This window comes from Thermobia domestica, chromosome 4 (assembly GCF_964235325.1).
Source record: "Thermobia domestica chromosome 4, izTheDome1.hap1.1, whole genome shotgun sequence".
NCBI classification, from domain to species: Eukaryota; Metazoa; Arthropoda; class Insecta; order Zygentoma; family Lepismatidae; genus Thermobia; species Thermobia domestica.
In genome coordinates this window covers 116326123-116342251 of record NC_137457.1, presented here as the reverse complement: position 1 = coordinate 116342251, position 16129 = coordinate 116326123, and the positions used below count along the sequence as shown (strand labels likewise).

The window sequence follows — 16129 nt, the reverse complement described above, 5'->3', positions numbered from 1 at the left end:
TGCTTACGACAAATAACAGTGGTGCCATAGTTTCACAAACATCGAAAATATGTATTTTTTTTATTATTTGCTTCTTTTACGTGTTGGACACGGCTTGGGAACGGGGAACACTAAAGTAACCTTGTTGAAATCTGCATCCCATAAGACTTCCAACGAGTCATGGCTTATATCTCTGTGAGAATTAGGGGAGTCACAGGCCAGCTACCGCCAGGGTAGAGCAAAATATATTTCGAAAAATATGTACAGATTGATTCTAATAGAAAACACGTTCGGAACTTGCTATTGAACATTCGTCCTCTATTTTCTTACATGATCGTACCCAATGTCTGGTGTACACGTACAATTATTTTCCTATGTACGACAAGTAACAATGTTGTCAGCCTAATGAATTTCCAGAAATAAAAATTTCTCATCTATTAAAACATTTATTATTTTTCTTTTTGTACGGGTTTAGAACGGGAGGCACAGACGTTAGTACATTAGAATCAGTATTTCATAGGCGAGGTATCGTTCTTGTCCCTTTGAGAATTAGAAGGGGTACTAGGGCCGCCAACGTAAAGGTCTACGATTTTCTTAAAATCTCTGTCAGTCCTGAAAAGTTAAAAACAATTGCATTCAAGAGATCCCGGTTGGAATTTAACTCGTGACCTCGCTCACGGAAAGCGAATTCAGTAACTTCTCAGCCACCCCAAGGGTAGGACGATGCTATTTCTAGCACGTCTATTGGAAGAGTCCAGTTAATAATTGCACTCAATGTCGCTAGATGGAGGCGAATTCTTCACACTCAGTTCGGGGCGTTGTTGGCGACATCTCGTACGAAAAATTGGCTTAGTTCCTTTTAGAGGTTGATCGGCCCTTGATACCATGGGAGTTAGCCGCAGAAGTAGGATGCAAGGGTCAGTGTTGCACTACGCGCTTCGATAAAGCAAAAATTATCGCCTTACAGAAATTCGCGTTACGCTATGGCAAGTGACTATTTGGTGCTGTACAAGGCAGCGACGTAACTAGGCTAGTTGTCGTCCGGAATAAGACCTTGCCCTAGAGCCCACCCACACCACATTGGCATCACTCAGTGAGAATACTGCTCATAGTATAAAAGCGCCATACGAAAATAGAAAATACCAACTTGAGAGTTTTGTTTCGAAAATTAACCATCCAACACACAAATTACCTCGGCTGTTTTGACATATCTGGCAATTATAAATTGCATTTCTATGTCTTGAAGTATTACTATAATAATTAATGATGATTTATATTGTAATGAAAATGCTATGTCCTTACTGGGATTCAATTCAGGAACTCCTGACTTCTAAGTGTGAAGTTGGTTATCAAAGTTTAGAGTTAGGACTAGAATCATAGACGCTATTTGAGGTTATGAGCGCTCACTCACCAAATATCTGACTCCTACTGGGGCATTAGTAACACTCACTGTTACTAATGGGCATGACTCGTACTGGGGCATTAGTAAATTCACAATGCTTTATAAATCATTACACCAACGTTTTTCTTTCAATTTGGTTCCTCTTTAAGTATTCTGCTTTACGGAACCAATGAACGAATAAATTGAGTAAAATGATGTTCAAATGTACTTCGTCGTATCTTCGCCTATGGCAATACCTTGAATTATAGTGAAAATCAATATTTGTCCAGTTTCGCGCCCCGTTCTCCCTCTAGTTACGACTTTGGTACAAGGCAGAAGATCTCGCATTTTTACATTGATTCGTTGCATTTGACGAAACCGAGAATCGAACCTACGAGCCAAATTGAAGCCAGTTCAATGAATGTTGCCACACACCACACCCTCGGTCCAAAAACCAAGCACACAGAAACCAGAAAGGGAATGTAACAACACCATCACAAGACTTTCATTTATTAACTTGATTTTAATTTCTTTTGTGGGGGGCGGGGTCTCTGCCCCAGCAGCTACGATCATGGTTATTTCTTATACACATTATTACTTTAAAAAATTAGAAAACTTGGTTATTTCTGCTGTACAACAGTACCTAAAGGCCTTTGATTTATTAACTTGATTTGGATGTAGGTGCGTCTTGCTACGGCGGCTACGTTCATGGCTATTTCTTTCTTATACTCACTAACAGTTTTTAAGAAGAAAAAAACACAAGTAAGATTACACACACAAGTAGTTATTTCTGCTCTGCAACAGTACCTCAAGACCTTTGATCTGTTAATTTAATTTGGAATGGGTTGTTGACACCTGCCCCTGTCGCTACACCAATAGCTATTTATTTTTTACATACACAATAACTATTTCTAATGAAATTAGGAACTTTGAAATTTATTTATCGAGATACATAAGGCAAGTATAAGTAGCTATCGACTAGGGCCTTTCCCATGTTACCATTCCGGCATTTTTGATGAAACTGAGAAAAGCTCTGGAAAACCTCCATCAAGATGATGGGCCGTGAGGTTGAGACCAATGTGCCTATCATTTATTTCTCTCCAAAGGCCTCCAGGATGCCGCGTGGACCATGAGGCTGGCTGGAGAATCATTGTTATTGCTGCCGTACATCTCAAGAAGGCAAGAGCAGAATAGAAACTTATTGAAATTATTATTTCTAGGGTAGACAGCCCTTCATAAGTCACTGTATGTATTTATCAGACTGAAAGGAAACCTCTTGGTGCCTACTATTTTCAATATTTAGTATTTCTCATTCTACAGCATAAGTTAAAAAAAGGGGAAAAGGGTTAGGGTAAATAGGTGTTGCCCTAATTGAAAGAACCATACAAACGTTCCAGTGAAAAATCGAACATATGGAAAACATCAGTATGGAAAATTTTGTCGGTGATTTCTGTGGATGCGTTCATTTTAGTTTCTTTCTTTTCTTTTTCTTCTTTGATTTATTTTAGATATCTAGTTGTCTACGGATTAGGTCGGAATAATAAATGTGGTAGCCAGGGCGTAGATATTAATGATATTCTCCGACTCCCCAGTCAGGATGTTTTGGCCGCACAAATCGATCCCAGGATCTCCTGAGTATCAGGTGATTGACGGTCTATTTGAGTTTTAGTTATTCAGTTAATTTGGATGTAGGTGCGTCTTGCTACGGCGGCTACGTTCATGGCTATTTCTTTCTTATACTCACTAACAGTTTTTAAGAAAAAAAACACAAGTAAGATTACAAGATAAATTAGAAAGAAAAATTAGGGCACAAGTAAGAAAAATTAGGGCAATTAGGGCAACATTAAATGAGGAGCTTCATTATTACTTTCAGATTATCTTCAGGAGGGCTCAGTGATTTATAAATGTTTATTTTGTGATTTTTTGTAATTGTTATTATTGTTATGTAATTGCAATCGAAGAAAAATTCTAAATATTGTTTCGTTTCAATGTTTACTATTGATAAAATTCATACAGTGTACACGTATGGCATAAAAAGACCTATGTTTAACAGAAGGGGTCCAGCTCTTCTCTAAAATATGTTACAATTTTTGTAATTTCTGTTCACATTCGGTTTGTTTTGGGTAGGTTAGGTTAGTTTAGGTTAAGTTAGGTTTAGTTAGTTATAATAGTGTAGGGGTCCCGCATGAGTTTCAAAATACGATAGAATTTCGCATATTTCTACTAATATTAGGTTAGCTTAGGTTAGTTTATGTTAGGTTAGGTTAGATTTGGTTACGTTATGTTACGTCTAAGTACTTGCATCATTCATTTCTCCTGTAAATTTTGTGTTTCTTACGTGCTTCTCAACCCCTTGTACTAAACATACTCCCATGAAATTACAATTCATAAAACACGAACCAACTTTTCTTAGGTGGTCACTAAAAAGCACGAATGGTGTCTAATCGAGTCTAAGCGGGAGGGCAACAGGGGTCCCGAGCGGTCGCGAGGTGGTGCGTCCGGAGGGAGCAGGCGCAACAGCGACGGGTGTATACACATAGAGGAGGATAGTGGAAAGAGCAGGCCTACAAATGTTATACTTCTGCACTGACAGTCATTAGGTCTACTTATATTCACAATCTCATTTTTTCACGAAATATATAACACATCGCATTTGCTTCTGTTTTGAACACTTACTCCGTTTCCAGAGTTATGCGTTGTTGCACCAAGCGAGGATTAAGGTCAGATAAGATAATTTGTTGACTACTTTTATATTTGGGTAAGGATCTTACATCGTTGCACCAACACTTGGTGAGAAAGGAATAACTTATCCACGAATAATCGAAAGTTGTATAAAACTATGGCATTTATGACACGTCATGCAATATCATACGTTTGATTGGCTAAAACAGTGCAGTAAGAACTGAAAACTGCTACGTATAGTATGTGGGAACATTTCTTACTAGACACAGGCAAAGCATTACTAGATATGGGAAGGAAGCGAGTTGACTTTTCGGGAAGGCAAGTGTTAATATCCTGTAAGACAAAGATATCCTTTAACAAAAAAAAAAAAAATCAAATAACGAAAACCGTTTCCGATATTTCAACATACATATATATAGGAGCGCATAGGTTTTTTCTTTGTTTTTTTTTTTTTTGATAAGCGGGATGGCGTGGATAATCCGCCGACGGGAGCTCATGTAGTTCGCATCGTAGGTTAAGCCTCGCTATTGAAAGGGAGGCTAAACTCCAACCCAAATCAAATATTACAGAAAAAAAAGCTCTGCTCTAACAGATCACACGTCTTTATCTGCTCGTTAACCGGCATTTTCAAGTAAGGGAGGTTAGTTCCTTTCTCTTAAATAATGTTTGGCTACAAACTACACTAGGCTTCACACAAGTACCGTCTTCTGTTAAATTTAACGTTCGGTTTTTGCGCTCAAGTACAGGGTAGGATTCGGAAGAGTGGAGAATATTAGGGTAGCGTAGGGTAGAGTAGTGTAGGTTAAGTTAGATTACGTTAGCTCAGTGTTTTGCTATTATTTTCAAATGTAGGGTAGGTAGAGTAGGTTAGGTTGCGTTAGCTCAATCCTCAATGTTTAACCGTTATTTTCACAAGTAGGGTAGAAAATGAAATGAAATACGTAAGTTTAACGTCCCAAGATTATATCGTTTAGACTATGGAAAACGATAATTGAAGCAAGTGAATGATGATGGTGAATTGCTTGAATGAGAATGTGGGAGGAAAGGAAGACCCTGAGAAAACTCACCGACACTATGTTGCCCAAAACGAATTTATATGGCCGGTAATCGAACCAGGGACCCCACGCACCAGAGGTAAGTACTCCAAATGCAGAGTAACTTAGATTACGTTACACCTAAGGTTATCTTACTTCAATATTTAGCCATTTTTCTGAAATGTAGGTAAGGTTAGGTTAGGTTAGCTCATCGTGTTGCCGCGTCTCAGCATAACACTTCATTTAACCGTTATGCCAGCAAAAAATCCCCTCATTTTGTTCGGACAACTATTTTAAAACACAAATTTTAACATAGGTTTACATTTGCATTGCCGCGCCAATTCTGCTGAAAACAATAACAACGGTTAAAGTTTATATTGCGTTGTCAGTTGGTTATGCTTCATTTCAATAAGTACCGTAGCACTGATGTGCGTAAATATGGCCCTTTTAATTAAGCAAAGTTTATTTTAGTAATTCACTGTCGGGATTGCATAATGCTACTAATTGGCGATGCGATGCAGATTTCTGTGCGGATCTAAGCACAAATTCCTTGCATATATAGGCCCAATTCTTTTGAGAAAATCGACATTTTATGTCTTAAATCATTTTTAAAGCGTGTGAATTTGCATCCCTTTGTAGGAGAGCTTCAGTGTACACAGTAAGAGCTATTGTACAAAAGAAAACTAACCAACGTGTGCTAGATGGTCACTAAAAAGCACGAATGCTGTCTAACCGAGTTAGAGTGGTCTTATCGGTAGCATGGGTGTACGTCAGCAAAGATGTGTATACATATAAACGGAGATAATGCGAACACTATATATGACATCAAATTATCTTACATATTGAATACTAATGTGTTTATACGTTATTAGAGGCGTTACAGGTAATATCCTTATGTTTCATTGCTAGTATTTGTGTACCAAATTAAAGGTTAAGTGTCGTATCACCGGACCAGTTTTAGAAAATTTATCGGGTTAATTGGGTAATATATTTTAATTTCTGAAGAAGAACGAGTGAAAGTCAGGTGATGGAAATAGTTGAAGTCACGGTGGATTGATTTAAATCAAAATTCCGAAATAATTTAAAGTGAAAATAAGTAAAGTCCTGTGTCTGTTCTGTTATTTCGATTATGAAAGATGATAATCTTAATACAATGAGACTCAAATGTAGAGTATGTACATCATAGTATAAGAACAAGTGTCATTCAAAAGATGATTAGGGAAAATCCCGTTTTGGACGGGTAACAGGGCAATCCTGTTTTCTTCTCTTCGTAACATAGGGTTTATATTGTTAATCGTTAACTATTCCAACGGGGAAATCATCATCGACATTTAATATGAAGATTCTTTTGTGTGCTCGTCTATATATTTGTTCCTTGATAAGCGAAATTATATCATCTATTTTTAGGTGATAGGATAAAATCTTCATTATTCGATTAAACAAGTACCAATAAAGCTTTATACTTCGTTTTTTCAGGACTGAAGGCATTGTCGAGGCATTGGATATGATGACGTCATAAATTTAAAAAAGATATTTTTTGTTATGCCTATTTTTATTATTTTTTGCCTACATTTTTGCATTCAAAAGACTGAAATTCTGCACACTCGTTCAGTGAACCCTTAGTATTTTTCACAGCAAAAACCAACTGGTTTAAACCAAAAACAAAAAATGTTCGCAAAAGTGTAAGTGTTTGTAAAATCTTGATGAACACACATTTGTGGGTTATCACGTTTCACTCCCGTATATTATTCGTATTATATTCAGACCTAAATTCCTCATTCATTACTCAAAAAGATTATACTACAAAAGCAACTTTTTTTTACGTTTATAAATGTTTATTTTGTGCTTTTTGTAGTTGTTATTATTGTTATGAAATTGCAATCGAAGAAAAATTCTAAATACTGTTTCGTTTCAATGTTTACTATTGATAAAATTCATCGAAAATGCCGCACTTTTTCTATGTGGGGGGGTCATACAGACCCCACGAGAGGCATTTAGTGAAATAAGTATCTTTGGTATCTATTTATGTATAAATGAGTGAGAGCCAAAGTGGACTCAAATAATTCGTATCTTGATTAACTTTTCTTATTGATATGCAGATTAAGTCGGTGTATTTCTTTAATTTGGACCAATAAAAGCCGTTGTTAACTAACTTGAACTAAATTAGTTCTTCTGTACTCCGTAGTTCTGTCTTCTGTACTTTGAAATTGTTCATATGTAATTCTGTATAATGGTTTCACTTGTGCAACTGTTTATCTTTTTGTCCTTCTGAAATGACTCTTGACAGTTATATTAAGAAGCATGATCAGTACAACGTATTTTTATCAGGATTCCTTCGTGAGTGAGTCGGCAGACGTATCGCATTTGTGGCCAATCAGTCCTGGTTCCGAGTTCAAATGGAGGACAATTTTCTCTCGGATGTAAGCGGAAAAGCGGTTTTTATTCCGCTTTAAGCTTATGTGACCCCTTCCAGCATAACCCGGTTGTTGCATAATAACATCAAGGTGGAACAAACTTTTTTCTGTCCATATGTGATATGAATATATAGAGCAAATTATTTAAAGCATAAAAACCTGGTTTAAACAAAAAAAAAACGTTTTTTTTTGTTTTTTAAATAAAAACCATGGTTTTTGCCAACCCTGATTTTTCAGATGATTTCAGATCTCTGCGTGAAAACAGGGGGGACTCAGTGGTAGAGGGTTCACCTCTGGTGCTTGGGGTACCGGGTTCGATCCCAGGCCCCGCCAAGTGAACTTTGTGGTGGACATACACCGTGTACGTGGGTTTTCTTGGGGTTCTCCCGTTTCCTCCCACTTTCTTCATTCCATCATTTCATTCATTACTCATCCTCACCGTCCCCTTTAGGGTAACCGGCATAACCGTGGGACGTAAGACTGAAAGATTTCATTTCATTTTTTGAAAACAAAGGGTCCAGAGGGGCAAATTGAAAAAAAAAAGATACTTTTAAGAAAAGATTGCTTTCTTCACGATTTTTCCGCCTAAGATGGAGATATATGAATGGTATCATCTGAAAGGTTGTTCTATTCTGAAGAGAATGATGTACGAACCATGGTCTTATAGGATAAATACGGATGCCTCAGGACACTGTTACGTGAGATCCTGTTTTATAAGGGAATCTGGGGTAGGACCGCGGTGGCTCAGTGGTGAAGCGTTCACCTCTGGTGCTTGGGGTCCCGGGTTTGATCCCAGTCCCCGCCACGTGAACTTTGTGGTGGATAAACACCATCTGCGTGGGTTTTCTCGGGGTTCTCCCGTTTCGTCCCACTTTCTTCATTTCATTCATTACTCATCATCACCGTCTCGTTTAACCTAACCGGCATAATAGTTGGACGTAAAGCTCAAAGATTTCATTTTTACGGGAATCTGGGGTATTTGGGGATGATATTTTTCGACGACTTACTTTTGCATCTATAAGTTTGAAATTTGGGACACTCATTCACTGCACCCCTTAGTATTTTTCAGATTTGTTTCAGATCTTTGCCTTTAAACAGAGGCGGTACAGAGTGATAATAATAAGAAAAGGGGATATTTCTTAGCAGAAAATATCTTTTTTCGTAATTTTCCAGCCCCAGATAGCCTACACGATGGAGACATTTGAATGGTACCGTTTGAAACTCTGTTTTATTATGAAGAGAATAATGTAAAAATCATGATTCTAGGATAAATAAGTATGTCTGAGGAAATTTTTATATTACATCCGGTTCATTTGGGGTATTGTGCGGATGTTCTTAGCTCATTGTTAAATATTTTTCCCGCCCTTACTATTCAAGATAGAAGCTTGAGATTTTGTACACCCTTAGTATTTCTCAGTTGATTTTGAGATCTGTGCGTTAACACAGGAGAGTCCAGAGGGGATCAAAATTTTAAAAAAGTATCAGAAAAAATCCCTACTGCTCTCAAAATTTTCCGCTTCAGGGACATGATAGGGAAAATGTGAATGTTAAGGTTTTAAAGGCTGTTTTATTCTGAAGAGAATAAGGTATGAACCATGATCCTAGGATAAATAGGGATGATGCTTGACTGAAAGTCTATAATTTACAAAAAAAAAGTTATAATTTAAAATTGTTAAGAAACATTGTTTGGGATTGATATTGGTTAACGATTGGGGATTAATTAAAAATTCAACCCCAATACTTTCACTTAAATGGCATAATTGGCATTTAATACTAATTCGTAACGCTTTTTCTTCAGTTCGCGACTTGTATTATATGATTTTTTTTTAAATAATGATTTTTTATTTAAATCATGATTTTTTCCACCCTGGTTGAAGTTAAGAAAAGGTCTGTTGGTTTTTATTATGTAAGCAGCATTGCATAAGAAGGCCGAAAGGACTTTTTGGCGGAGAGGTACACATGTTATGATTTAGTGGCGGGAAAGCAGTGTGAAAATGGCTCGTATGTGTGAAGGTTCTGACACGTGTTTGAGTTTTATCGAATTATAACCTAACCTAATGTGACTTAATCATCCTAACCTGCTAGGTGGCCACTATGACAGTGTATTTCTGCACATGATGCAGAAAGTGTATTTTATGTTAACAAATGGGTAGTTTCAAGTATGAAACCATGACAAGTGCTATTGAAACTCATATCATTACCAAAACCCAGCTGTTTTCATTACCATCGCTTACGCCCGTACATTCCGTCGCTGACGCGCCTGCTCCATTCAGACCCCCGCGCTTCGGTGGGAGTCTACTAGCTTCGCCCTGCCCTGACTTGGTTAGGTAGCATTTGTGCTTTTTAGTGGTCACCAAGCGTAAGTTGGTTTGTTTTTTGCATTGTAGTTGTTATGCCATATTTATACGCATATTGTGATTTTCTATTCCAAGTTCTAATAGTTTGCATGCCTCTGTTTTCAAAGTAATTGACTTGTAACTCAGCCTAATATAATGTTATGTAATCTAACCTAACGAAATGATGTACATTATTCTTCGATTTTCGTGTTGTCCGGCGATACAGCACAACTGCCTAAAGTAATATAAGACATTATTAACGTAAATCTTACAATTATGTGGATCTCTTAACTCTCAGATATTTGTGTAGTTGCGCTATGAGATAGTACATTGGCTTCAGATACTTCATATACCATAGATACTAGCTACCTTATAAAGGAATCCGTTCATAACAGGTTCGACTTTCATTTCGACGCTCGACATGTATTTTTACGTAGCTACGCATCTCACAGGTACATATTTCGTTTACTAACACACGTCTATTCAAATATTTCAACAAATTTGTTCTGTAAATTTTAGAAACCTGTGGATATGTACAGTAAATGTGCACCGGCGATTCTAATGAAAATTTTCTTACATTTTTTTTTTAAATCTATACACATCAAGTTATTGCTTACGGTGGTTACTGCACAGGGTTGTGAAAAACTCAGTGTTTTTTTAAAGCCCAGCCTAGTGGATTTTATTGAATAAAATTGAGTGATATTAATTTTATTAATTTTTTTATGAAAAGCCATATTCTTATTTATTGCACAATTTAAGCATATATGTTTTATCATATACATGATACTACGAAATTACCTTGTGGGACTGTGGTAGTTCACGTCCGGTGCGGGTTCCTAGTTCGATCCCAGCTTCCGCCAAGCGTTTTATGATGGAAAAATATCGTGCGCATCGCTTTTCTGGCGGCTATCCCGTTTCGTACCAGTTGCGTCGTACCATCATTATTATTCATATCATCATAGTCTCCCTTAGTCCTGCTGCAGAATCATGAGACATTGAACTAAACTTAGAAATTTAAAAAAAGAAGAAAAAAGAAATGCCCAAGGAATCCGTGAAATCTCGTGGGACACACTTTGCACCATTGACACTTGCTTATATACTTGATTTCTAGAAAGAAGCAAGTACACAATTTTCTATAACAAGGAGGTTAATAATTATATGTAATACAGAATAGGAATAAAATCCCCTCCTGCACTTATGATTCAAATCTCTGAGCCAGCCGCAATGAGTGTCACTCAAAATACGCCAGGCAAATACTGGGATACTACCTCAAGTTCAGGAGCCAAACATAAAAAATGGCTTGATTGAATGGATGTTGTTTTTTCAAAAGAAATAAGAAGTCTGTTTTCTGTTTTGTTATGTTGGAAATTGATTCTTTTCTCATTTTCAGTTGCCAATTTGGTTTCTTACGGTAGATTTTATAATTAAGGGGGTTCTGCGACATAATAATTGTACTGTGCTTCATATACTTCATCAGATACGCAAAAAGAATTAACCACAATCCTCTTGCCGCATGGTTAATTTCACGATCTGATTGCCGTTAGTGTTGAGAAGATGAAGGTGAATATTTAGTAATTTCCATTTTCAAGTAAAGCGTTCTAGATTTGTAATTAACTGACACATGAAGAAAGACATTTTATCTGTTTGTATTAATACCCAAGTATGTAACAAAAACAAAGCAAATGTAGCCGCATTACTTTTGATTCCATATTACTGAAGTGCCCGTTCTTTGCACGGGAAAAGTTAGGTTCAAGGAAAAGGATTGAGCCTCCTCTTCCCCTTAGGATATGCATGTCAGTGAAAGTTTAATAAGATATTCTATTTCTGGCATGAATTTTAAACCCCCTTCTCCCTTTCGAAAATTATCTCCCTCTTCCCCTAAGCCCTTTAAGAAAAGTTACATGATAATATTTCCAGCTTGAAGTAGGTACTAACTATGTTTTAAAACTCATTTTAAACTGTTCAATTATTTCCCGTGACGCGATCACTAATAATAGACATCGTCGATTTAAATGTGATGAAAGAAAATCTAGAAGATGAACTAGTTCATAGTTCGAAAGCTAGCAGTGAATTTTAAAATCTTGATGTAGTTTGAGTACACTACCAACACTACCCATCATCTGTATCTATAATACTACCAATTTAACTTATTGATTCCTTAACGATTGCTCTTGTTTATTTTGCAATTTTTGTTTCACAATTTTGTCAATCGATTCTTCTTGTCAAGGTGTACACACTAACACTTGGAACTCAGTTTTGACCACGATGTGGCATTTCACCTTTCTTCTGTGTATTTTTCATAAGCTTTGAATGCTACATTCTCGGACAGTCTAACTCACTTTTTTTTTGTGCTTTATAGGAGGCTAGAATCTAAACAGTGATGCGTTTTAAGGACCTTTAGTGACAATGATAATATGTGACATTTGTGGGAATGTTTTTCGTGGGAGAAAATATTTATTACTACATTTACGCATGGAACATGAACAAGAAGCGAACTTCCAACTGACTTGTGGCGTGAACGGATGTCCTCGGATGTACAAAAATTTGTTATCTTTCAAGTCACATTTATCAAGACATCACAAGCTAGAAAATGAAACAGAGCTTTTTCTTCCAACATGTTGTACGTGCAATAAGAAGTGTCAGAATGTCTCGCAATACATTTCTCACTGTAGGAAGCATACAGTAAACGGTGAATTTGTCACCTGCCCATTCACTACATGTAATAAGAAGTATAAAGTACATTCCTCCTTAAGAGCACACATTACAAGATCACATGTCCCATCAAATGAAATTGAAAGTACTAGAGAACAAGATGTATTTGTTAGTATTGAAGAACATGGATCGGAAGAAATTTCCTGTGACGTAGATTCTGCTTCTGGCGCAGAAGCAAACATGAACGAAATTGGAAATGTTGAGCGTTTTATAAGATTAATGCTTTTAAAGTTAGAAGCTAAACACAACTTACCAGCATCCACAGTGCAAGTAATATTGTTAGATATCCAATCGTTATTATACCTAATGGAAAATTCTGTTCTCGTGGTAGGTGAACACGAGAAAGAACACAGACAAACCACGTCTTCTGTCAGTTCATTAGAAGAAAAAGTATCAAAAACAATTAGAATGTTCAGTAATTTCCTTGACAAACACAAGACAAAGTTCCTGAGAAAAGAGTCGTACCAAAATTATCTGGGCTACATTAAACCTGTTACTATAAATCTCGGAAGAAATAAATACCACAAAATGTGTACTTTCCAATATGTAAGCGTAAGCAATTCTTTGAAGGCCCTCATCAACAACGATGATATTGTGACGCAAATGGTAAGGAAACCGTCAAAGTCAAACTACTCGCTGATTTTCAAGATGGATACTACTATAATACGAATGAACTATTTAATCAAGAATATCCCGTAATTTCACCGATTTTGTACTTTGACGAGTTTGAAGTTGTAAACCCTATAGGTGCTCATAGAAGGAAGCACAAAATGGCAGTTGTATATTACGTGCTTGGTAATTTAAGTCCGGAATTTCGGTTTTCTTTAAACGTTATCCAGCTGTGTTTAATTTGTCGCTCAGTAGATCTCAAGTACTTGGGGCTGTCTACTGTCTTTAAACCTTTAATTGATGAATTGAAATTTTTGGCAGTTGATGGTATTGATATCAATGGTATTGGAAAAGTACAGTGTGGGGTTTCCTTTATATGCTCTGATAACTTAGGAAGCCACATGCTTGGCAATTTCCAGGAAACTTTTAGTATTAATAGTCAAAATGTCTGCAGAACATGTTTATGTGGAGGGGATGATGTACAAGGAACACTTAAAGAGAAAGACTTTGTGCTTCGAAAGAAAGACGGGTACAACAGGGATGCAGAAGAAGCTGAAAGAACTGGTAAAGCTGTGCATGGTGTGAAAGGAAACTCAATTTTAAACCAAATACCTTACTTCCATGTTGTTGAAGGCCTTCCTCCGGATGTTATGCATGATGTTTTAGAAGGAATTGTTCCCTACGAACTGCTTTTGATAACAAAGAAACCATTCAATGAAAAGTATTTCACAATGGAGTATTTAAATCAAAGAATAACGCATTTTCCGTATAAGGACAGTGACGCACGAAATAAGCCGGTTGTACAGTCTGTTGAATTGAATTCCTTTATTGGCACAGCAGCTCAGATGTGGTGCTTTATACGATTATATCCTCTACTTGTTGGGCACAAAATACCTACCGGAAATAGAACTTGGTTGTTCTTATTACATTTAAAGAAGCTAGTAGAATTTGTGTTTGCACCAATCATTACTGATGGGTACATTCAAATTTTGCAAGAATTAATAGAATAGCATTTGGAAATGTTCACTTCTATCTTTCCTGACCAGAAACTGAAGCCCAAACATCACTTTCTCCTCCATTACCCACGGCATGTAATGAATTACGGGCCTTTGGTGCGCTACGGGTGTTTCAGGTTTGAAGCAAAACATAAAACGTTTAAGGAAACCGCTAGAATTATTAAAAATTTCAAAAATCCATGTAAAACATTAGCAGAACGTCACCAACTGCAACAATGCTATTTGTCACAAAGTAATTCGTATCTCAAGAGTGAAATTCAAGTGCTTAGATCAACAAAACTTGTAGATATAAAGTCGTTAGCTTCTGAAATGGAAATCCCATTAGATTATTTTCCTGCAGCTGTTAATTTGTATACCACAACAGCTATTACAGTGAATGGTGTTTTCTATAGTGTTGGACTCTTCGTATATCTGGGAACAGAAAACGGACTCGATATTTGGGGGAAAATAATTAATTTTTTTCTTCAAAGCAATGAAGTTATGTTTTTCGTAGAAAAAAATTACGTCTCTCTGAACACACACTTCGGAGTCAATGTTATTTGTCCAACGGGCATCTACCAATATTTGGGACCAGATAAACTAAAAGACTACTACCCATTAACGGAATACATTATCCAAGGATCTAATGAGAGAGAGAGCTTACATTGAAACATCTAGTTGTAGACGATACGGATCTCTATTTATGACCTCTTTTTTTTAGAATGTCGAAGATCTTGAAAGCATGGATGGTGACAGGAACGAAGAAGGCTGTTATTGCTGGTAGTATGAAGGAATTCAAGGAGAAGGGTGAGTACTACTATCCATTACAATTTTGAAAGTTTTATGTAATATGTATTTCACATAACCGCCCTGGTACTAACACAGAGCATCATTTATTATTCTGTGTGTGGGTTTTTTAGGTTTCTTTTGTGGTATCTCTAGGTTCACGAGTTTTTTATTATTATTATTTTTCCTTAGCTTCTTTCGTCCTATCGAGTGTTTAGGTGCGCTAGTAGTTTCGCTTTTGTCTTCAGGGTGGTTAACTTCGTCGCAATAGTGCTGCCATCGTTCTTCATGGTTTTGCGCATGGGTAGATTCTAACATTTCTCGTATTACCAACTCAAAGAGATGTATTGCCTATTAGTGAATATAATTGCCATTTTGTTTTTTCCGTCTGTTTGAATGGCGTGGGCAGTAGTTCTAAATAAACTCGGACTATTTGTGACCTTTATTAATGCAAGGAAGAAGTCAGTGTTTATCGTCGCGTGTTAATATTGCATTTCTGAAAATGTCGAGTACATTTCGCTTTGTTCTATGACTGTTTCGTTTTAGTGGAAAAGTAGTACGCTGTTGTATGTATTGAGCTCGACCTAAGGACAGTCGGCTCTGTGTGAACATAATGGAAGTATGGGACCAAGATAAAGGCACCAGTAGTTGATACGTTAAGGAATTTTTCAGGTTTATTGCCTAATAAAATGTTATCAAATTGTTGTTGCTACTGAACTATTTTTTTTTATTTTGTACTTCGAAGTTCTTTATAATTAACCTCTATAATTTTAAATGAATAAAATAGTTTTCAGTAGCTTGTTTATTTTTTTCGAAACTCACAAGAATACAGTAATTGATGTGTCTCGTTTTGAAAAAATCTAGTAGTTGACAAATTTAAGATTAGTAGTTGAAATTATAATTCATAAATAAAAAAGATAAATGAGAGAAATTGTTAACAAGCTAGTTTTTCAGTATATATACTTTTAAAAGTTCAGAGAAGTAATAGTAAGTATTACAATCTCCAATATCAAAATAAAATTCAAACACTCACTATTTGGCAATTACAAAAAAGTACAATTTTATACTCTTCACAAAACTTGGTTTAAAGGGACCAGTAAAGTGTAAAATACTAACAGAAATAGGAATAACTTTTGCATTGAAAACATTGCAATAAGAAAATGCCTATTTTAAGTACAGTTCAAATTGAGTTTTTGTTAAA

General features: G+C 36.4%; 1 protein-coding gene across 1 annotated transcript; it reads left to right on the top strand.

Annotated features, from left to right (window-relative positions):
• Positions 1–13308: 13308 nt before the first annotated feature.
• On the top strand, positions 13309–14157 carry LOC145682848 (uncharacterized). The gene has a single exon (XM_081754213.1). The coding sequence runs from the start codon at positions 13309–13311 to the stop codon at positions 14155–14157; it is 849 nt and encodes a 282-aa protein (XP_081610339.1).
• Positions 14158–16129: the final 1972 nt, after the last annotated feature.